The sequence below is a fragment of the Podarcis cretensis genome, assembly GCF_951804945.1.
Source record: "Podarcis cretensis genome assembly, chromosome: 13".
NCBI classification, from domain to species: Eukaryota; Metazoa; Chordata; class Lepidosauria; order Squamata; family Lacertidae; genus Podarcis; species Podarcis cretensis.
The window spans coordinates 57,377,350-57,400,426 of record NC_137182.1 but is presented as its reverse complement, the minus strand read 5'-3'; the positions used below and the strand labels follow the sequence as shown (position 1 = coordinate 57,400,426).

At 48.0% G+C, this 23,077-nt stretch overlaps 1 protein-coding gene across 9 annotated transcripts in view; it reads left to right on the top strand.

The window, feature by feature from the left end:
* Positions 1-23,077, top strand: part of LOC307202139 (uncharacterized protein) — a 49,155-nt gene that overhangs the window by 22,753 nt on the left and 3,325 nt on the right. For 3 of the 9 annotated variants that reach the window (XM_079951851.1, XM_079951847.1, XM_079951846.1), the window contains exons 3-6: positions 132-213; positions 418-500; positions 1,698-1,824; positions 3,097-5,066. In XM_079951851.1, coding sequence (XP_079807977.1) covers positions 132-213; positions 418-500; positions 1,698-1,824; positions 3,097-4,526 — 1,722 coding nt within the window. In that variant the 3' untranslated portion in view covers positions 4,527-5,066. Of the gene's footprint in view, positions 1-131; positions 214-417; positions 501-1,697; positions 1,825-3,096; positions 5,067-9,886; positions 9,937-11,322; positions 11,750-11,945; positions 12,031-15,692; positions 17,505-18,005; positions 18,713-20,321; positions 20,777-20,916; positions 20,999-21,205; positions 21,289-23,077 lie in introns of those variants that run through there. The other 6 variants (XM_079951854.1, XM_079951852.1, XM_079951849.1 and 3 more) reach the window with 6 other exon arrangements.

Here is a 23,077-nt window from a genome sequence, read left to right as displayed (position 1 = left end):
ACTTTCCTCTGGATACTCCCAAGGGGCTCCAAACAGGAGGGAGAAGATCCTAAAATACGGTACTAATTGCTCATCCTTTTTTAGGAAGTATCCAAGGCATTTTGCCTCTACCATTTTTGTTGCTCTTTCAGGAAAAGGATCTGGCTGCAGAAATGGGCTCCAATTACTTTGAGGCAGAGAGGACTCCATTGGACACCAGAGAGAGGCCCCTGGGTAAGGAGGAAAGGAGTTTCTTCCCCGTTTGGTCTTTCTGTTGCTTTTGAAAGTAATCTCTGAGTCTTTCAATTTGGGGGAGGAAAACATTTGGGCCCAAGGGCCCAGAAGAGCACAACAAAACTATGAAATTTGTATGACCACCGAAATGTACATTTCAGAGAAGCATGCACTGCTGGCTTCCAACTAACCTTTGTCTCTCAGGTGAAAGAAGAATGCCGGCAAGACCTCCTCACCCGTCTTTTCCTGGTGGTGGAGAGGAAGCAGCAGCTGTAGAAGCAGATCAGGTAGGAGGGAGGAGCCTTGTGGGGAAAGAGGCTCAGGAGTGGGGCAGCCAGGGTTTCTCTGGGAATGAAGAAATCCCTCCTCTCTCCCTCTTTGCTTTCGTCAAAGCTGTTCCAAACAAAGGCTGAAAGTGTGATTCAGTAAAGTCTATCTGCTGAAAATAAGGAATAGCCAACTCACCTTAACTAGCCTTCTGCATGTTGCTAGTATTATTTATCAGCATTTGCAGTTTTATTTATATATTTATAATTGAGTGCAACGAGGGGCTTCTAAGCAATTGACATATCATAAAAACAGTGCCCAATATTCCCCAATGCACCCCCCTCCAAAAAAAAGCAGACGGGGTGCGGAGAGAGGAGAGCCTTCCATTTGTGACCCTTCCATACCGATCCAGACTAGACTTCAACAAATTGTTGGCAGATTAAACACAATGCAGGATCCCCAAAAATAGACCAGGCGCAGGAGTTTCATCCAGTATTATTTACTGAAAGGAAATGAGCATAACTATTCACGAATTCACCTCTTTGGGATTTACATAGTACTTAACAATCCACTTGCAATATATATATAAAAAACTCACATCCATGACGGAGGAATTATGGTCTCTGTTAATAGGCAGCATGGCCTTGGGATAGAAAAATAACAGGGCCAGCTTCAACCAGCTGTACTCAGCTTCACTGAAGGATTAACCCAAACATCAGGAACCTTCTGCTTGTTTCCAGGCAGAATGGAAAAACTGATGAACAGCTGGTCACTTGCCGCTTGCAGCTTGTAGTAGCTTCTAGCTCATGAGACCCAAACAAGTTTCCAGAACCTTCTTGAATCAATAGAATAGGAAAGATCTCCGCATATTAGAGCAATACTTTCTATAACAAAAATTGCAAGCCATGTCAGTAATACCACCTCCCTCTTACCTATCCACAAGCCTTGCATTCTACCCCAGATCCTTTTTGGCTGGTCCAAGATTTCAAACTTGTCTACCAGTTTATGGTCCAAAAACATCAGTGGGGCCAACCCTCAGAGCGCCATCCCTGCAGGGACCAAGTGGTACAGCGTAGTGGACCTTTGCTCAGCATTTTTGAGTCTTCTCACTGCAATTAACACAACACAGCAATGAACAGGCAGGAAACCACACCGCAAAGTGTAGTAGATAATCTTTAGACTGCCTTAGAGGAGGACCCTTGTCTTTTTCCTTTCAGGGTCCTCTGTGCTTTGAAGATGTAGCTGTGCATTTCACGGAGGAGGAGTGGGCGTTGTTGGATCCTCACCAGAGAGCTTTGCATAAGGAAGTCATGGAGGAGAATCGTGGGATCATGGCCTCCCTCGGTAAGGCTCCCAGTTGGATGATAATATCTGCTTTGAAATTCCAGAGAGAGAGAGAGAGATAGCAAACTGAAAAGCCTGCCAGATTTGGATGATGCTCAACAGAACCACCTACTGCACCTGGTATCCTAGCAGAGCACAGGTCACCTTAAATGGAAGGGTATGGATTGTTTCATCTGGATCCTCTTCCAGTTATGCTTTTTAAAACCATGATCAGGCTGCTTTAAAACCAACTGCCCAGGCCTTTATAAATGTACAGCGGTACCTTGGGTTACAGATGCTTCAGGTTACATACGCTTCAGGTTACAGACTCCGCTAACCCAGAAATAGTATATCGGGTTAAGAACTTTCCTTCAGGATGAGACCAGAAATCGTTCTCCGGCAGCGCGGCAGCAGCGGGAGGCCCCATTAGCTAAAGTGGTGCTTCATAATAATAATAATAATAATAATAATAATAATAATAATTTATTATTTTTACCCCGCCCATCTGGCTGGGCCTCCCCAGCCACTCTGGGCGGCTTCCATAGAAACCAAAAATACAGTAAAATATCACACGTTAAAAACTTCCCTGAACAGGGCTGCCTTAAGATGTCTTCTGAATGTCAGGTAGTTGTTTATCGCTTTGACATCTGCTGGAAGGGCATTCCACAGGGCGGGCGCCACTACCGAGAAGGCCCTCTGCCTGGTTCCCTGTAGCTTTGCTTCTCGCAATGAGGGAACCGCCAGAAGGCCCTCGGCGCTGGACCTCAGCGTCCGGGCAGAATGATGGGGGTGGAGACGCTCCTTCAGGTATACTGGACCGAGGCCGTTTAGGGCTTCAGGTTAAGAACAGTTTCAGGTTAAGAACGGACCTCCAAAACGAATTAAGTACTTAACCCAAGGTACCACTGTAGTTTTCATAATTTTTAGGGAAGTGAAAGTAGATTCTGTCAGGATTTGAGTTTTTGTTTTTGCTTCCGTCTGTTTTTGGTTGACCAAAGAGACCATGGGCCTTGGAAATGGAGCAACAAACAGGTGAGTGACAATAGAGATGCAGAAAATTCCATGACTGGGCCCTATGAAATCCATTCAAGAAAAGAGCCAGGCTTTACACATATCAGGTTCCCACAAATATGTCCATGAATACCAGTCAACACAGGCAGTGAACCCTGTAGTAACACTTCATGTCTAACCCCCTCCCATTCTTCCACTATCACAAGAGTAAATTAGCATTGTCCAATCATTTGGGGTTCCATTTATTTCTGAGGTTCTAACCCATTTCTCCCTTCATCGCAGGTGGTGATCAATTGGAAATGAAGAACTGGAGAGACCACAACAAAATCCACACAGTGGAGAAACCATATAAAAATTTGGAGTATGGAGAGAGCTCCATTTCCCTTTCCACTTCCTATCAAATAAATCATATTGGGATGAAACCATATCAGTGTTTAGAATGTAGAAAGAGATTCACCCGGAAGGAAAGTCTCACTGTCCATCAGAGAATTCATACATTAGAGAAACCCTATCAGTGCTTGGAATGTGGAAAGAGCTTCAACAGGAAGTATAGTCTCACTTCCCACCAAAGAATTCACACCGGGGAGAAACGATATCAGTGCCTGGAATGCGGAAAGAGATTCACCCAGAAGGAAAGCCTCACAACCCATCAGAGTATTCACACAGGGGTGAAACCATTTCAATGTCAAGAGTGTGGAAAGAGTTTCAGTTGGAAGGAAAGTCTTAATTCCCATCAAAGAATTCATACAGGGGAGAAACCGTTCGAGTGCTTGGAATGTGGAAGGAGGTTTAGTGAAAAGGACACACTTAGAGCCCATCAAAGAATTCATACAGGGGAGAAACCACATCAGTGCTTAGAATGTGGAAAGAGCTTCACTCAGAGGGGCCATCTCACTTCCCATCAAAGAATCCATACAGGAGAGAAACCATATCAGTGCTTGAAATGTGGAAAGAGCTTCAACCGCAAGGGAAGTCTCACTGCCCATCAGAGAATTCATACACTGGAGAAACCATTTCAGTGTCAAGAGTGTGGAAAGAGCTTCAGTTGGAAGACAAATCTCACTTCCCATCAAAGAATACATACAGGGGAGAAACCACATCAGTGCTTGGAATGTGGAAAGAACTTCTCCCGCAAGGAAAGTCTCATTTTCCATCTAATAATTCATACAGGGGAGAAACCCTATCAGTGTTTGGAATGTGGAAAGAGCTTCAGTCAAAGGGGCAATCTCACGTTCCATCAAAGAATCCATACAGGGGAGAAACCCTATCAATGTTTGGAATGTGGAAACAGCTTCACCCACAAGCAAAGCCTCAATTCCCATCAAAGTATTCATACAGGGCACAAGCCATATCAGTGCCTAGAATGTGGAAAGAGATTCGGTCGGAGATCCTATCTCACTTCCCATCAAAGGCTTCATACAGGGGAGAAACCATATCAGTGCCTGGAATGTGGAAAGAGCTTCATTCACAAAGCCAGTCTCACTTCCCATCAAAGAATTCATATAGGGGAGAAACCTTTTCAATGCTTCAAATGTGGAAAGAGCTTCACCCACAAGGCCAGTCTCACTTCCCATCAAATAATCCATACAGGGGAGAAACCATATAAATGTTTGGAATGTGGAAAGAGCTTCAATCAGAGCTCTGGACTCACATCCCATCAAAGAAGTCATACAGGGGAGACATCCTATCAAATGTGGAAAGAGCTTCAGTAGAAAGGACCATCTCATTTCCCATCAAAGAATTCATACAGGGGAGAAACCCTATCAGTGCTTCAAATGTGGAAAAAGCTTCAGACACAGCAAGACTCTCACTTCCCATCAAAGAATCCATATGGGGAGAAACCATAACAGCGCTTGGAATGTGGAAAGCGCTTCAGATGGGCAAGCTCACTTTCCATCCAAGAACTCACAGCAGGGAGAATAGTTGAATTGTAGAATCATAGTGTTGGAAGGGACTCTGAGGGTCATCTAGATTAACTCCCTGCAATGCAGGAAGCTCAATTAAGAGGTTTTTTTTCAACTGGCGCTCACCAGAGCGAGGGAGAAGTTCATGCTGTGTTCTGGCACTTTTTTTCTAGAAAAATAGCACTGTGTATGATGGGTGGCCATTCAGCCTCTGCTGAAAAACCTCCAATCAAGAACAGGCCAGCACTTTCTGGTGGAGTCTGTGCTACAGTGCTATTGCTCTTACTGACAGAAAGTTATGCCTACTGTTTAGCTGGAATCTCCTTTCCTGTTACTTGAATCAATGGCCTCAGTCCTTGTTGGGGGGGGGGGCGTTTCTTCTGGTGGCAGACGACAGAACCACGAGACCATGAGACCGGTGTAAAACACTCAAACAAAGGTTTTATTACAGCTATACAAAAACAACAAACACAAAGCATGTGGCTGTTCTCTCTCCGTAGACTTCTTTTCTTTTATACACATCACCAGCTGTGTCTAATCAGCCCAGGAAACCAAACCCAGAACTCACAGAAAAGGTTCTTAAAGTTACAATCATCTTTTCTGTTTCTTTCGAGAATGACTTCAAACAGTCCTAACATCTGCGGCAGGAAAAAATCAGTTTGCTCCATCTTCCATGGCATAGCCCTTTAGCTATTAGAAGATGGCTCTCGTATCTCCTCTTAGTCTCCTTTTCCATGATAAACACCCCCAACTCTTCAACTTTTCCTCATGAGACTTGGTTACAAGACCCTTGATCATCTTGCTCACCCTTCTCTGCACGCCGTCCAGCTTCTCAATATCCTCCTTAAATGAACACAGAACTCCAGGTGTGGTCTGATGAAGGCAGAATAGAGGGGTAATGTGACTTTACCTGGACACCATACTTCTGTTCATGTCCCCCATCTTTTACTGGTGCATTTGTTTCTTCCTGCCTAAGTGCAGAACCTCACATTTGTCCCTATTGCAATTCATTTTTGGTTTGGGACCAGTTCTCCAGTCTGTTAAGGTCATTTTGAATTCTGATTCTGTCTTCTGCAGCATTAACTACCCATCCCATTTGGTCAGCATCCCCCCTCAATTCCTCCGCCCAAGTCATGTATAAAGATGCTGAACAACAGCAGACCCCAGACAGTACACTGTGCCCCCCCCCACATGTCCCTACCACTTGCTTGTTCTTCCTCTTACTTTGGACATTTTTTAAACTTCTCTTGCAAGCTGAGCTCATTCTGAGCTTTAGTCCACCTGACATTCGCCCTGCTAGCTACTTGTACGTCCTTTCTTCCATTTCTTATAAATGCCCTTCTTAAATCTGAGCTCATCTATCAGCTTCTTCTGCAGCCACACTGGTTTCCTTTTATGCCTCCCTCTTTTCTGCATTTGCGCCTTCAGTATTTCTCCTTCAAGAAACTCCCCTCCATCTTGGACTTCCTTCTTTTTCAGCATTCCTGACCATGGGATCTCTCCCGTACTTATTCCTCTTTGAAATTGGCCTCCTTAAAGTCCAGACTACACTCAGATTTCTCTTTTCTCTGTATCATGAAACCCAGGAGAACATGCTCACTTCCTCCCAAGTGTCTGAATACTTCCACTTTGTTGATCAGTTCCTCCCTGTTGGTGAGGGCTGGGTCAAGATAGATTATACGCCTTTAGGTGCCAGGCAAAAACATTCTTTTTTAACCAGGCCTTTGGTTGACCTTATTGACATCCAGTACCCTTTTAGAATATGGCTCTTTGGGGGGGGGGTTGTTGGGTGGTGGTTTGTTGCTGTTGTTGTTGTTGTTGTTTAGTCTTTAGTCATGTCCGACTCTTCGTGACCCCCTGGACCAGAGCACGCCAGGCACTCCTGTCTTCCACTGCCTCCCGCATTTTGGTCAAACTCATGCTGGTAGCTTCAAGATGCTGTGGTTTTTAATTTGATTTTATATATTGTGATCTTGTTTATGAACCGCCCTGAGACCTCTGGGTATAGGGTGCTACATAAATTCAATAAACAAGAAATATTAATAAATAATAGATGGTCCCCTTGTTGGTTCTTCCACCTTCTGGGAACTGAAATTGTCATCAAGACATGGAGGAAAATGTCACACCTTACATTCTTGGCAGAGTTTGTGTTACAATGGATATTGGAGTAGCCGAAGTCTGTGTGTGGGTCCTTCTGCACCTGTGTATGTGTGAATGCACTTATCTTTGATCATTTATTCATAACACACTTGAGGTGGAGCTTGAGGGCTTGCACCCCTCTAGAGAGAGCCCTTCTTCCTCCATCTCTGACTTTGGCTGACTTTGCCTTAGAGAAAAGCAGGGACCACCTCCTGAGCCCTATGGAAGATGAAATTAGCCTTCAGGGTGAAGGGGGGGGGTCTCATCACAGCATGACAGGATCCCTCTAACTCCTTGCAGGTTAATGGTCACCCATGAAAGAGCCTTCCAGCTCAGAAGCTTCAGGGGGACCTTCTGCAGGGGCTCCAAGGGGGGACCTGTGGGCACCTGCAGTACTGTGTGGAGGGAAACCTGTGCCCTGTGGGTGGTTTTAGTTGTGCTTCCTCCTTGCAAGAAGCGTTGGACCAGGCAGAGGGACTCCTGCTCACCTGAGCCCAAGGCTGCCCTGTGTGTGTGGAGGGTGTTGCAGGGGAGCCTTTGATCCAGGAAGAGCAGGAAGTCCAGTACCTGTCCTGCTAGGGGATCTGCCTTCTTTCTACCTGCCCACCTGAGGGAGGCTCACCAGGTGAATTTGTGGGTGCTCTGGGTGGGCTGCCTGTGGGAATATCGGGGGGCAGGTGGACGGTCAGTCAGTCCTAATTCCCTTAGGACCCAGGAGTCTGGAGGTTGGAACTCTCCCTGTGGCAGCAGGTCCCTCCTGTAGGGTAGAGGTCGAGGGTCTGCCCGCTAGTCGATATTTGGTAATTCCCAAAATACCGATCCATTCATAAAACACAGGGTTCATACATAAACCAGTGACATAATTTCAAAGTTATATATTGAGCGTATATTTGATTGATTTAATGGGGTCTGGGTAAAAGGCGGATCTACACGATCCTCCAGTTTTTAAAAAATAACTCCAACAAATGCAGTGTCAAATCAGACCTAGAAGGCACGTGTCAGAGCTGACCCTAGGTCCCAGCTCACAGAGGACCAACGCGAGGCTGTCGTTATGTACAAAAGTCTTTATTGAGGTTCAGTTTCCATTTCAAAGCCGCAGCGCGCAGCTCTACGTCTTAAAGCCTAGACCGGCGAAGTCCCGTCTGAGTCTCCTCCCCTATGACACCAGTTTAAGATCCTAGCCCTGCTCCACCTTTTACGCTGCTCTCTCCTCCTCTGGGTCCTCCTGCCCGCTGGGGCATTGCCCTTTCTGGACTCTTCCGACGCTGAGTCGCTTAGCTCCTCCCCCTCCCTCCGGCGGGCTTTAGGACCCGGTTCCCAATCCTCATTCTCTGCTGTCCCGCGCTCCTGTACATTTGAACTTGCCTCTCGCGCCAACCCAGTGACCTTCCTCCTGACCGTTACACTACTTCTGTCACTGCTTCCCTCTTCCGGGATACTGGCCGGATCTGACCTCCCCTCCATTGTCTGACTCTCCGATGGAGGTGTGGTCAGCCCTGCCTTATCTTCTCTCCCTGGTGGGGAATGCACTGGCCCCGATCCTTGGGACTCTTCCCCCCCACTCTGCTCTGGTGGGGAAGCTGGTCCTGATTTCCAACTACTGCTCTGGGAGTCCCTGCTGCCCCCTTGCTCCTGGGGCATTCCCCTTGGGAACCCCCTACCCCTGGCCACTGGCGCCCCCTTCTGTGAATCTTCCGATTCGCTGGAGAGGCTCATGGAATCCCTCGGTCCACTGTCCTCTTCTCCTACGCTCCCCTCGGATTCTTCCCCTTCGCTCTCCATCTCCTCTCTTCCCTGTGCCTCTGCTCCTGAGCCCCTGACATCCATGTTCATTTTTTTTTTACTGTAAATGAAAAATTCTTAATAAATTTAAAAAAAAAAACACACCACGTTTTTGAGCCATGGAGTGGCGAGGAAGCCGTGGATCCGAGTTTTTTGTGGTGCAAGCTGTGCCCCAGGTTATGATATGTGATTTGACGTGATTTAGATGTGGCCCAATGCAAAAAGGGTGATGATCCATGAGGATCCGTGCTGCAAAACCACATTTTTGGGCTACGCTACGGCCAGGAAACCGTGGATTTGTGATTTTTATGCTGCAGGCTGTGCTCCTGGCTATGATATGGGATTTGCCGGTGAGTTTGGTTGGCCAATGCAAAAAGCGTTAGGATCCATGAGAATCCGTGCTACAAAACCACGTTTTTGGTCCATGGCCTTGCCAGGAAACCGTGGATCCGAGTTTTCTGTGGTGCAGGCTGTGCCCCTGGCTATGATGTGTGATTTGACGGTGATTTAGGGATGGCCCAGTGCAAAAAGTGTGAGGATCCATGAGGATCCGTGCTTCAAAACCACGTTTTTGTGCCACGGTTTCTCCAGGAAGCCGTGGATCCATGATTTTTATGTTGCATGCTGTGCCCATGGCCATGATGTTTGATCTGATGGTGACTTTAGGATGATCTAGTGCAAAAGGCGTGAGGATCCATGAGGATCCGTGCTTCAAAACCACGTTTTTGGGCCACAGTTTCTCCAGGAAGCCGTGGATCTGTGATTTTTGTGGTGGATGCTGTGCCCCTGGCCATGATGTTTGATTTGATGGTGACTTTGGGCTGATCTAGTGCAGAAATCATGAGGATCCATGAGGATCCGTGTTTTTTAATATGTTTTTGCGCCCCTGCGGCCCCCCGAAACAGTGGATGCGTGATTTTTTTGATGCTGCCTACAGAGTAAGACATGGTCTACAGTATCATGGTGGTTTTATTTAATTTGAATGAAAAAATCATATGAATTCACGAGGATCCCTCTAGATCCGCCTTTTACCTTTTCCGATTTAACGTGCGGGTTTATGGCCATGGTCTAATGTAGCGCTTCTGTGACTATGAACAAAGGTGGCAGGACTCAATAGATGGGTGTGCACGGCTTGCCAAGGGTTAAAAGGAGCTGAACTGCATTCCTAGAGAGGACAGGATATAAAAGTGTCGCGGGGGGGGGCAGGTCCTCCCTTCCCCCTCCCTTCCTGCAAGACGGGGAGGGGGCTGTGGTCTCCTTTGCAAATGCTGCCTCGTGGGGCGCCTTCTGCGCGCTGGTGAGTCTCCTCTCTCTTCCCCCGGAGGGGGCGTTGGGGAGAAGAGGGGTTCCCTGCCCACCCCCACCCACCCCCAAATCAGGGAGCCCAGGGTCCTCCCCCTCCATCTCTGCAAAGCCAGGGCGGGGGCTCGTTCCCAGGAGGTGTGCAGCTACAGACCCATGGATGCCCCCTTGAGCTCACTGGAGAAATAAAGGGGCGTATAACTGTGCCATGACTCGAGAGGGGGATCCCAGCCCATAATGTGGCCGCGGGATGGTGGGCCCGTTTCCAGCTCGTCTTCCAGGGCATCTCCGCAGAGAGGGCATTGCAAGGATCCCCCTCGTTTTCCAGAGCCGGGGAGCTGAGACCCCCCCCCCCCCGAGGGCGCTGTGTTCAGCTGATCCATCTGGGCAACCCCTCCCTCCACGGAGCCGACTTTCTTTCCTCTACCTGCTCCTTAAATCAAGCGCAGCTTGGCCTGGACGTTGGCAGCAGCAGTGCTGGCTTATTGGGGGGGAGGGCGCTTCCCGAAATGGACTAACACACTGAATGGATTCTAGGCAGATGAAAAGACCAGATGAAAAGATCATAGCTGAGTTTCTGAAGCGGGAACAGAATTCTGGAAGGTAGCTGAATGTAGAAATTGTGCATTTTTCTCTGGTAGGAAAATACAGTGGTACCTCGGGTTACATACGCTTCAGGTTACAGATTCCGCTAACCCAGAAATAATACCTCGGGCTAAGAACTTTGCTTCAGGATGAGAACAGAAATTATGCTCCAGCAGCGCAACAGCAGCCCCCATTAGCTAAAGTGGTGCTTCAGGTTAAGAACAGTTTCAGGTTAAGAAAGGACCTCCAGAATGAAATGGGAAAGAAGTTTAACAGGGAGGGTGCCACTACCGAGAAGGCCCTCAGCCTGGTTCCCTCTGACTTCACTACTTGCAGGTGGGGGGGGGGCGAGCCAGAAAAGGCCCTCCTGTGTTTCCATAGGTAATATCAGGAACATGGAGCCAGAGACCTGTGCTATTTCCATATAATCTCATACAATATGGCCTTCCAGACCATAAACTAGCCATAGCTGCCATCATCAGAGGAGTATCAAGGACTGCATACTCATGAGTAAACCCCCTTGCTCCTGAGCTGTAGAAGGCGCCTGGAGCCAAGCGCTATGTTGTCATTCTGGAACCTGGACCTTGTGGTACTCACAGCCTGGGTTCTGGTACAGGCCAGCCCTGGTTCCTAGCAAGACTCATCCACAATTGCTCAGAGAACATTTCTCTTCTACTGACAATGTGTCAGTTTTATAGCAAAAAAATGTATTTGCTTAGTAGGATTTGCTAGCACCTCTAATTTGGATGGATAGAAAATGGCAGAAAAAAGAGAGTTTTCTTCTGATCTCTTGCAGGGTTCCAGAGATGGCTGAGCAAGGCTCAGCTGGCCCTGAAGGAGGAAGAGGCCATGCCATGGAAACTGGGAGTACTGGGGTATTCTGGGAAAACTCAGTGCAGAAGCTCTTGGGTGAGGTGGACGCCCTCCACTCAGAGGTGCAGAGCCAGCAGTTCAGGCAGTTCTGCTCCCAGGAGGCCAAAGGACCCCGAAAGGTTTGCAGCCAACTCTACCACCTTTGCCATCAATGGCTGAAGCCAGAAAGGCACACGAAAGCTGAGATGCTGGACCTGGTGATCTTGGAGCAGTTCCTGGCTGTCCTTCCAGCGGAGATGGAGAGCTGGGTGAGGGAATGCGGAGCAGAGACAAGTTCCCAGGCAGTGGCCCTGGCCGAAGGTTTCCTCCTGAGTCAGGCAGAGGAGAGGAAGCAGGTGGAGAAGAAGCAGGTAAGAGAGATTTTCCTCTGGATGCTCCCAAGGGGCTCCAAGGAGGGAGAAGATCCCCAAATGCTCTAGTAATGGCCCTTCTTTTTTGGAAAGCATCCAAGGAAAGATATCTGATACACCTAAAGATTTTGCCTCTGCTGTTACTTCTCTAGCCTTTCTCTAAATTCTCTCCAGTTTTGAATTCTTGTTGCTCTTTCAGGAAAAGGATCTGGTTGCAGAAATGGGCTCCAATTACTCTGAGGCAGAGAGGACTCCGTTGGACATCAGAGAGAGTTCACTAGGTAAGGAGGAGGGAGTTTCTTCCCTGTTTGGTCTTTCTGTTGCTTTTGAAAGTAATCTGTGAGTTTTTTCAATTTTGGGGGGAGACATTTGGGCCCATAAGAGCACAACAAAACTATGAAATTTGTATGACCACCGAAATGTACATTTCAGAGAAGCATGCACCAGCAGGCTTCCAACTAACCTTTGTCTCTCAGGTGAAAGAAGAACAAGACCTCCTCATCCGTCTTTTCCTGGTGGTGGAGAGGAAGCAGCAGCTGTAGAAGCAGATCAGGTAGGAGGGAGGAGCCTTGTGGGGAAAGAGGCTCAGGAGTGGGGCAGCCAGGGTTTCTCTGGGAATGAAGAAATCCCTCTCTCCCTCTTTGCTTTTGTCAAAGCTGTCCCAAACAAAGGCTGAAAGTGCCATTCAAGGAGGTCTATCTGCTGAAAATCAGAAACAGCCTCCTCACCTTAACTAGCCTTCTGCATGAATTGGCCTTAGTAAACATCTTCCAAGACAATAATGCCCACTTACACCACAAAGAACTTATAACCCACCCCTCCCCCCCCCAAAAAATAGCAGATGGGGTGAGGAGAGAGGAGAGCCTTCCATTTGTGACCCTTCCAGTCACCTTGCAATTGTCAAGGATGTGCCCCATAAAAATCCAGACTAAGATCCAGACTAGACTTCAATGAATTGTTGGCAGAGTAAACACAATGCAGGGTCCCAAAAAATAGACCAGGCGCAGGAGCTTCATCCAGTATTATTTACTGAAGGCAAATGAGCATAACTATTCACGAATTCAACTCTTTGGGATTTGCATAGTACTTAAGAATCCAGTCGCAATATAAAAATAATAATCTTAAACTGAAAATGAGACTAAGAACTTGACAATCAGACATACTATGTACAGATCACCCCACCAGGAAGAAAGATAGAGAAAGATGAAGCCCAGGTGTCAGAGCTGCCTCCAGGTCCCAGCTCACAGAGGACCAACGCTAGGCTGTAGTTATGTACAAAAGTCTTTATTGAGGTTCAGTTTCCATTTTAAAGCCGCAGCGCGCAGCTCTACGTCTCGACCTTAGACCGGCGAAGTCCCGTCTGAGTCTCCGCCCCTTCCACACCAGTTTAAGACTCTCGCTTTGCTCCACCTCTTCCTAAGTTCCTTTCTCCTCTGGGCCCTCCTGCCCGCTAGGGTTTCATCCTTCCTGGACTCCTCTGACGCTGACCCTGATGATTCTTCCCCCTCCTTCCGGCGGGCTTTAGGACCTGGTTCCCTATCCGGGCTACCTTCTGTGCCGCTCGCCTGTACATTTGAACTTGGCGCGCGCGCCCAGCCTGCAACTTTCCTCTTGACCGTTCCCTCGCTCTCCGATGGAGGCGTGGCCAAGCCTGACTCATCTTCTCTCGCTGGTGGTGCATATGTGGGCTCTGACACCTGGGACTCCTCCCCCCCACTACGCTCTGGTGGGGAAGCTGGTCCTGATTTCCAACTGCTGCTCTGGGAGTCCCCGCTGGCCCCTTGCTTCTGGGGTGTCCCCCTTGGGTCCCCCCTTGCCCTGCCCATCGGCGCCCCCTTCTGTGAATCTTCCGATTCGCTGGAGAGGCTCATGGAATCTATCGGGCTGCTGTCATCTTCTCCTACGCTGCCCTCGGATTGCTCCCCCTCGCTCTCCATCTCCTCTCCTCCCTGCGCTCCCGCTGAGTCCCTGACACCAGGTTTCCTCTGGCCTCTGTTTATAGGCAGCATGGCCTTGGGATAGAAAAATAACAGGGCCAGCTTCCACCAGCTGTACTCAGCTTCTCTGAAGGAATAACCCCAAAATCAGGAACCTTCTGCTTGTTTCCAGGCAGAATGGAAAAATTGCTGACCAACTAGTCACTTGCCACTTGCAGCGTGTAGTAGCTTCTAGCTCATGAGACCCAAACAGGTTTCCAGAACCTTCTTGAATCAATAGAATAGGAACGATCTCTGCATATTACACCAATACTTTCTATACCAAAAATTGCAAGCCATGTCAGTAATACTACCTCACTCTTACCTATTCAGAAGCCTTGAATTCTACCCCAGATCCTTTTTGTCTGGTCCAAGATTTAAGACTTGTTTACCAGTTCGTCATCCAAAAACACTTAGTGGTGCCCAACCAACCCTCAGAGCGCCACCCCTGCAGGGACCAAGTGGTACAGCGTAGTGGACCTTTGCTCAGCATTTTTGAGTCTTCTCACTGCAATTAACACAACACAGCAATGAACAGGCAGGAAACCACACTGCAAAGTGTAGTAGATACTCTTTAGACTGCCTTAGAGGAGGACCCTTGTCTTTTTCCTTTCAGGGTCCTCTGTGCTTTGAAGATGTAGCTGTGCATTTCACGGAGGAGGAGTGGGCATTGTTGGATCCTGACCAGAGAGCTTTGCATAAGGAAGTCATGGAGGAGAATCGTGGGATCATGGCCTCCCTCGGTAAGGCTCCCAGTTGGATAATAATATCTGCTTTGAAATTCCATTTATTTCTGAGGTTCTAATCCATTTGTCTCTTCATCGCAGGTGGTGATGAATTGGGAATGAATAACAGGGGAGAACATGAAAAAATCAACACAGTGCAGAAACCACATAAATATGTGGAGTGTGGAGAGAGCTCTATCACCCTTTCCACTTCTCATCAAATAATTCATATAGGGGAGAAACCATATCAGTGCTTGAAATGTGGAAAGAGCTTCAACCGCAAGGGAAGTCTCACTGCCCATCAGAGAATTCATACACTGGAGAAACCATTTCAGTGTCAAGAGTGTGGAAAGAGCTTCAGTTGGAAGACAAATCTCACTTCCCATCAAAGAATACATACAGGGGAGAAACCACATCAGTGCTTGGAATGTGGAAAGAACTTCTCCCGCAAGGAAAGTCTCATTTTCCATCTAATAATTCATACAAGGGAGAAACCCTATCAATGTTTGGAATGTGGAAAGAGCTTCAATCAAAGGGGAAATCTCACGTTCCATCAAAGAATCCATACAGGGGAGAAACCCTATCAATGTTTGGAATGTGGAAAGAGCTTCACCCACAAGCAAAGCCTCAATTCCCATCAAAGTATTCATACAGGGCACAAGCCATATCAGTGCCTAGAATGTGGAAAAAGATTCGGTCGGAGATCCTATCTCACTTCCCATCAAAGACTTCATACAGGGGAGAAACCATATCAGTGCTTGGAATGTGGAAAGAGCTTCAATCAGAGCTCTGGACTCACTTCCCATCAAAGAATTCATACAGGGGAGAAACGTTTTCAGTGCTTCAAATGTGGAAAGAGCTTCATTCACAAGGCTAGTCTCACTTCCCATCAAAGAATTCATACAGGGGAGAAACCATATCAATGCTTCGAATGTGGAAAGGACTTCAGAAAAAGTGTCCATCTGACTTTCCATAAAAGAATTCATACAGGGGAAAAACCATATCACTGCTTGGATTGTGGAAAGAGCTTCAGTAGAAAGGACAATCTCACTTCCCATCAAAGAATCCATACAGGGGAGAAATTGTATCAGTGCTTGGATTGTGGAAAGAGCTTCAGCAGAAAGGACCATCTCACTTCCCATCAAAGAATTCATATGGGGAGAAACCATAACAGCGCTTGGAATGTGGAAAGAGCTTCAGAGGACCAAGCCCACTTTCCATCCCAGAACTCACAGCAGGGAGAATAGTTGAATTGCAGAATCATAGTGTTGGAAGGGACTCTGAGGGTCATCTAGATTAACTCCCTGCAATGCAGGAAGCTCAACTAAAGGTGTTTGGGTTGTTTCAACTAGAGTTCACCAGAGCTTTGCTCTGGCACCTCTCAGGTGGGTGCCATTGCCATTATCAAAGAACAAGGGAGAACTTCGTGGTGTGTTCTGGCACCATTTTTCTAGAAAAATAGCACTGTCTGTGACAGGTGGCCATTCAGCCTCTGCTGAAAAACCTCCAATCAAGAACAGGCCAGCAACTTCTGGTGGAGTCTGTTCTGTAGTGAATTAGCTCTTACTGACAGAAAGTTATGCCTACTGTTTAGCTGGAATCTCCTTTCCTGTTACTTGAATCAATGGCCTCAGTCCTAACCTCTGCAGCAGGAGAAAACCAGCTTGCTCCATTTTCCATGCTCCAATTTCTCCTACAAGCTGCTCCTCCTGTTTCTGTTTTCAAATGTTAGGGGAAATTCCGGGGTGCGAGGATACTCAGCAGACCAGCTTGTTGGGGTGCAAGTCTCCCGCAGGTCTCTGCGGTCAGCAAAAGAAGGAAGTTCTAACCAAGTAAGAAAGCAAAACAGCAGTCCGTAGACCACGACCTTTATTGTTACGCAGTAGGTCCCAGCAAGGAGTAAGAACCCTGAACACAGGTTACACACTGCCCAGAATGCATTTCCAGAAGCATCATTCATACATCACTGATACAACATCATCATCATCATCATCATTTATTTATATCCCACCCATCTGGCTGGTTTTACCCAGCCACTCTTGGCAGCTTCCAACAAAAGATTAAAAATACATTAAAAACTTCCCTAAACAGGGCTGCCTCTATATGTCTTCTAAAGGTCAGATGGTTGTTTATTTCTTTAACATCTGATGGGAGAGCGTTCCACAGGGCGGGTGCCACTACCGAGAAGGCCCTCTGTCTGGTTCCCTGTAACCTCACTTCTCGCAGGGAGGGAACCACCAGAAGGCCCTCAGAACTGGACCTCAGTGTCCAGTCTGAACGATGGGGGTGGCGACGCTCCTTCAGGTATACTGGGCTCCTTCAGGTATCCTTCGAGGATACTGGTATACAAGGAGGGAGGAGCGTTGTGAGGATACCCAAGTTTGTCAAGTTGCCCCGCTTATCAGATTAAGTTCCAGACACCTAAGTAAAGGTAAAGGGACCCTTGACCATTAGGTCTAGTCGTGACCGATTCTGGGGTTGCGGCACTCATCTCACTTTATTGGCGGAGGGAGTCGGCGTCCAGCTCCTGGGTCATGTGGCCAGCATGACTAAGCTGCTTCTGGCGAACCAGAGCAGTGCATGGAAACGCCGTTTACCTTCCCGCCAGAGCGGTACCTATTCATCTACTTGCACTTTGACTGCTTTCAAACTGCTAGGTTGGCAGGAGCAGGGACCGAGCAATGGGAGCTCACCCCGTCGCAGGGATTCGAACCGCCGACCTTCTGATCGGCTAGTCCTAGGCTCTGTGGTTTAACCCACAGCGCCACACGCGTCCCTACTGACACCTTAAGTAGCCGCCACCTAAAGAACAATAAAAGTATCAATGCATATCCTTGTCTTCTGGCCTTTTCAAGGAGGGGAGGATGGGCTTTGGGAACACCTGGCCTGAGCAAACCCATCAGCAGATGTCCATTGTTTCCCTCAAGGGAGGGGTGCTGTGTACGGGACTGTATGTCTCAGGGATTATGGAGGAGGGTGGTGTCCAAGTCTGCCTTCCCTTTTGAAGCAAAACGTCATTGACATGGGAAGAATTGGTTAAGGCATTGATTTTATGTTGTTGTTGTTGTTGTTTAGTCGTTTAGTCGTGTCCGACTCTTCGTGACCCCATGGACCAGAGAACGCCAGGCACTCCTGTCCTCCACTGCCCCCCGCAGCTTGGTCAGACTCATGCTGGTAACCTCGAAAACACTATCCAACCATCTCGTCCTCTGTCGCCCCCTTCTCCTTGTGCCCTCCATCTTTCCCAACATCAGGGTCTTCTCCAGGGAGTCTTCTCTTCTCATGAGGTGGCCAAAGTACTGGAGCCTCAGCTTCACAATCTGTCCTTCCAGTGAGCACTCAGGGCTGATTTCCTTCAGAATGGAGAGGTTTGATCTTCTTGCAGTCCATGGGACTCTCAAGAGTCTCCTCCAGCACCATAATTCAAAAGCATCAATTCTTCGGCGATCAGCCTTCTTGATGGTCCAGCTCTCACTTCCATACATCACTACTGGGAAAACCATAGCTTTAACTATACGGACCTTTGTTGGCAAGGTGATGTCTCTACTTCTCAAGATGCTTTTTCAAAGGTTAGTACTCCATCAGCACTGTCAAAGACAAAGGAATACAATTTGACGCTTTCTTGCAACAATGTAAGAGGTTCTGGCAATCGAAACCAGAAGAGATACAATTTACCAGCTTTCGCCATTTTCTACACAGAAGCTGGTGCTCAGTCAACCGTGCAAAGGCTGAGCTGCTGGCTGAAGACTTTGCGCCGCTCCCTGGTAGTTACCTACTTCGCACAATAGGGGCGCTGTTTGGTAATACCCGATTGGTTAGCTGTCGGATTTCAGAGCTCCCCGCTGGTCGATCTTTGGCAATTCTCAAAATACAGACTCCATTCATAAAAAACAGGCTTCATTCATCAAGCAGTAACATAAGTTCAGTGTTATATATTTGTGGGATGTGAAAGACACAGCAGTCATGCACAACATTCCTAGAATGGACATGCAAGGGGATGTTTTGTACAAACTTCCTCTGCATGTGACTAGAGGTGGGCGTGGCCTTACCTGCCCAGGTAACAAAAGGGCTAGGCAGGGAGCACACTTCCTCTCTTGAACTGTCTTCTCCATCTTGCTTTTATCGAAGAAGCAACAGCTCTTCAGCTAGAAACGCCCTGTTTCCTTCCAGCCAACGGAGCACCCAGTATGGGATAGTGCCACTTGTATATATTTTGTAACCTAAGTCTGCCTTGAGAGATGCAATTGTGAACTGATGATACTGTGAGTAAACTTGTTTTTGCTGACTTTAAATAAGATTGTCTTGTCTATTCTTTCTAAGAGGGACAAAAGGGAATTACCAGAAATCCTATATTTAGAAGCTCAAAGGAGCTGGCAACAAGTTAACCGCTGTGCGTTTAAAGGGGGAGTGTTTAAACTCTGCTAAGTCATTGAACTTGCTTAGGCAAGTTAGGAAGGATATTATTAAACAATATATCCTCTCCTGCCTCCCTGAACATTCCGACAATATTGAGCTTCTATTTGATCGATTGAACGTGCTGGTTTACAGCCATGGTTAATGCAGTGCTTCTGCGACTATGAAGGAAGGTGGCAGGACTCATCGTCCAGTAAGATGTGCCCCCCCCCTTTCATTTCCGTAGCACAAGGGAGGGAGCAGATTAGAACCGCCGCCCCCCCCCCCCGAAAACTTCTCTGACTGCGCAGCACACATGGCTTCTGCTGGGCTCCTGCTCTGGAGGCGAAAACGCAGAGAGGGAGAGAAGGGTGAGCTGGGTGCGCACGGCTTGCCAAGGGTTAAAAGGAGCTGAGCTGCATTCCTAGAGAGGACAGGATATAAAAGTGTCGCGGGGGGGGGACGTCCTCCCTTCCCCCTCCCTTCCTGCAAGACGGGGAGGGGGCTGTGGTCTCCTTTGCAAATGCTGCCTCGTGGGGCGCCTTCTGCGCGCTGGTGAGTCTCCTCTCTTCCCCCGGAGGGGGCGTTGGGGAGAAGAGGGGTTCCCTGCCCACCCCCACCCACCCCCAAATCAGGGAGCCCAGGGTCCTCCCCCTCCATCTCTGCAAAGCCAGGGCGGGGGCTCGTTCCCAGGAGGTGTGCAGCTACAGACCCATGGATGCCCCCTTGAGCTCACTGGAGAGAAAAAGCGGGGCGTATAACTATGCCATGACTCGAGAGGGGGATCCCAGCCCATAATGTGGCCGCGGGATGGTGGGCCCGTTTCCAGCTCGTCTTCCAGGGCTTCTCCACAGAGACGGCATTGCAAGGATCCCATCCGTGGAGAAGCAGAGCCGGGGAGCTGAGACCCCCCCCCCCCAGGGCGCCGTGTTCAGCTGATCCATCTGGGCAACCCCTCCCCCCCCCAGCAGACTTTATTTCCTCTACCTGCTCGCAAAATCAAGCGCAGCTGCGTTTGTAACCTGGACGTTGGCAGCTGCAGTGCTGGTTTAGCGGGGGAGGGGCGCTTCCCGAAATGGATTAACTGAATGGATTCAAGGCACTGACCTGATGAAAAGATCATAGCCGAGATTCTGATGCAGGAAAAGAATTTAGGAAGGTAGCAGAATGTAGAAAGTGTGTGTTTTTCTCTGGTGGGAAAATATTTGTAATGGGAAATGATAATATTGTTGTTATTATGATTATTATTACTCCTGAACTGTTTGGCCCCTGAATGTGTATTTTATAAATGCACATGGTTTTAGTCCACTCATACGTTGCTTTATACAATGAATAGGTGCCTAGAAATTCCAGTTATTGTTGTAGCAGGGATCGAGTTTTAACTCCGGTGGGTGCTGTTTTATTTGGGGGAGGATTTATTTTAAATTGCTTTTGAATGTTAGGTGTTAATTTGGATTTTTGGATTTCTTTTGTAAAAAGTTTCCTTCTGATCTCTTGCAGGCTTCCTGAGAGATCAGATGGATGAGAGACACTCAACTGGCCCTGAAGGAGGAAGAGGCCATGCCATGGAAACTGGGAGCAGTCGGGGATTATGGGAAAACTCAGTGCAGAAGCTTCTGGGAGAGGAGGACACCATTCGCTCAGAGGCGCAGAGCCAGCAGTTGAGACAGTTCTGCTCCCAGGAGGCCAAAGGACCCCGAGAGGTTTGCAGCCGACTCCACCACCTTTGCCACCAGTGGCTGAAGCCAGAAAGGCACACGAAAGCTGAGATGCTGGACCTGGTGATCTTGGAGCAGTTCCTGGCTGTCCTTCCAGCGGAGATAGAGAGCTGGGTGAGGGAATGCAGAGCAGAGACCAGTTCCCAGGCAGTGGCCCTGGCCGAAGGTTTCCTCCTGAGTCAGGCAGAGGAGAGGAAGCAGGTGGAGAAGAAGCAGGTGAGAGAGACTTTCCTCTGGATGCTCCCAAGGAGCTCTGAACAGGAGGGAGAAGATCCTAAAATACTGTACTAATTGCTCATCCTTTTTTAGGAAGTATCCAAGGCATTTTGCCTCTACCATTTTTGTTGCTCTTTCAGGAAAAGGATCTGGCTGCAGAAATGGGCTCCAATTACTCAGAGGCAGAGAGGACTCCGTTGGACACCAGAGAGAGGCCCCTGGGTAAGGAGGAAAGGAGTTTCTTCCCTGTTTGGTCTTTCTGTTGCTTTTGAAAGTAATCTCTGAGTTCTTTCAATTGGGGGGGGGGGCGGACATTTGGGCCCAAGGGCCCAGAAGAGCACAACAAAACTATGAAATTTGTACGCCCGTCAAAATGTACATTTCAGAGAAGCATGCACTCCTGGCTTCCAACGAACCTTTGTCTCTCAGGTGAAAGAAGAATGCTGGCAAGACCTCCTCACCCGTCTTTTCCTGGTGGTGGAGAGGAAGCAGCAGCTGTAGAAGCAGATCAGGTAGGAGGGAGGAGCCTTGTGGGGAAAGAGGCTCAGGAGTGGGGCAGCCAGGGTTTCTCTGGGAATGAAGAAATCCCTCTCTCCCTCTTTGGTTTCGTCAAAGCTGTTCCAAACAAAGGCTGAAAGTGCCATTCAAGGAGGTCTATCTGCTGAAAATCAGGAACAGCCTCCTCACCTTAACTAGGCTTCTGCATGTTGCTAGTATTATTTATCAATACTTGTAGTTTTATTTATATATTTATGATTGAGTGCAACGAGGGGCTTCTAAGCAATTGACATATCATAGAAACAGTGACCAGGATTCCCCAACACCCCCTCCCCCACAAAAAAACAGACCATGGGGTGAAGAGTGAGGGCGTTCTTTCATTTTTGCCTCCATATGACCCGTGAAGTTGACCTTTGGTCATTGTGAGGTTCCCCCACCCCAAAACAGAGCATGGGGAAAGTACAGAGTGGATCCTCATCCCCAGCCTTTCCCCACCTTTAAACCAGGCCAAAACAGGGTCCCAGTGCCATTTCGGAGACAGAGACCTTGACTTACCTCCATTTTGTCAATGGGGAACCCCATAGCCAACAAGCCCACCCGGGGCTATGACACTGATCATGGATCCTAGTGCCTGAAGATTTTTAAGAAAACCATCCTAGATGCCATCAAACCTGCCAGTCAGCAAACCGTGTAATGTCGTAAACCGTTGTACAAGGACTACACAGATGAACATCCATCTGAATGCTACGTCCGTCTGGTAGCCTCCATAAAACATAGGCAGGGATTTACCTGGAAAACCTCCCAACATGGAGGGAGTTATAAATGGGTTCTTTAAGGACAAATCCATGTTTGACATCAGGAATGCCCTAAACCCGCATATTGGTTATGATGGGGAAAGCATTAGCAAGTTATTTTCAATAGCCAAATCAATGTTCAACACCTTACATGAGAGAAGTCAAAGGAGACCCCAGGCAGATCCAGGCAAGTATTAGCCCATAATTATTAAATGCTTAAGTTTGAAGGGATAGTGCAGGAGGCTAAGCAGGAAAGAGAGTTTAGAGGCCTCCCCCTTGAGCTGAAGAACAAGATACCCCCTTGGTTGTGGGGGCTGGAATCTAACCCTGTGCAACTCTTGAATCTGCCATAGCAGTCAAATTAAAATATAGCAAAGACCTGCCATTTCCTTGTACCAAACAGTATCCTCTTCCCAAGGAAGCCATAATTGGATTCACATCCATGACAGAGGAATTCTGGCCTCTGTTTATAGGCAGCATGGCTTTGGGATAGAAAATTAACAGGACCAGCTTCAACCAGCTGTACTCAGCTTCTCTGAAGGAATAACCCCAAAATCAGGAACCTTCTGCTTGTTTCCAGGCAGAATGGAAAAAATTGCTGATCATCTAGTCACTTGCCACTTGCAGCTTGTAGTAGCTTCTAGCCTGTGAGACCAAGACAAGTTTCCAGAACCTTCTTGAATCAATAGAATAGGAAAGATCTCGGCATATTAGACCGATACTTTCTGTCCCAAAAACTGCAAGCCATGTCAGTAATACCTATTCACAAGCCTTGAATTCTACCCCAGATCCTTTTTGTCTGGTCCAAGATTTCAGACTTGTCTACCAGTTCGTCATCCAAAATCACCCAGTGGTGTCCAACCCTCAGAGCGCCATCCCTGCAGGGACCAAGTGGTACAGCGTAGTGGACCTTTGCTCAACATTTTTGAGTCTTCTCATTGCAATTAACACAACACAGAAATGAACAGGCAGGAAACCACACCGCAAAGTGCAGTAGATAATCTTTAGA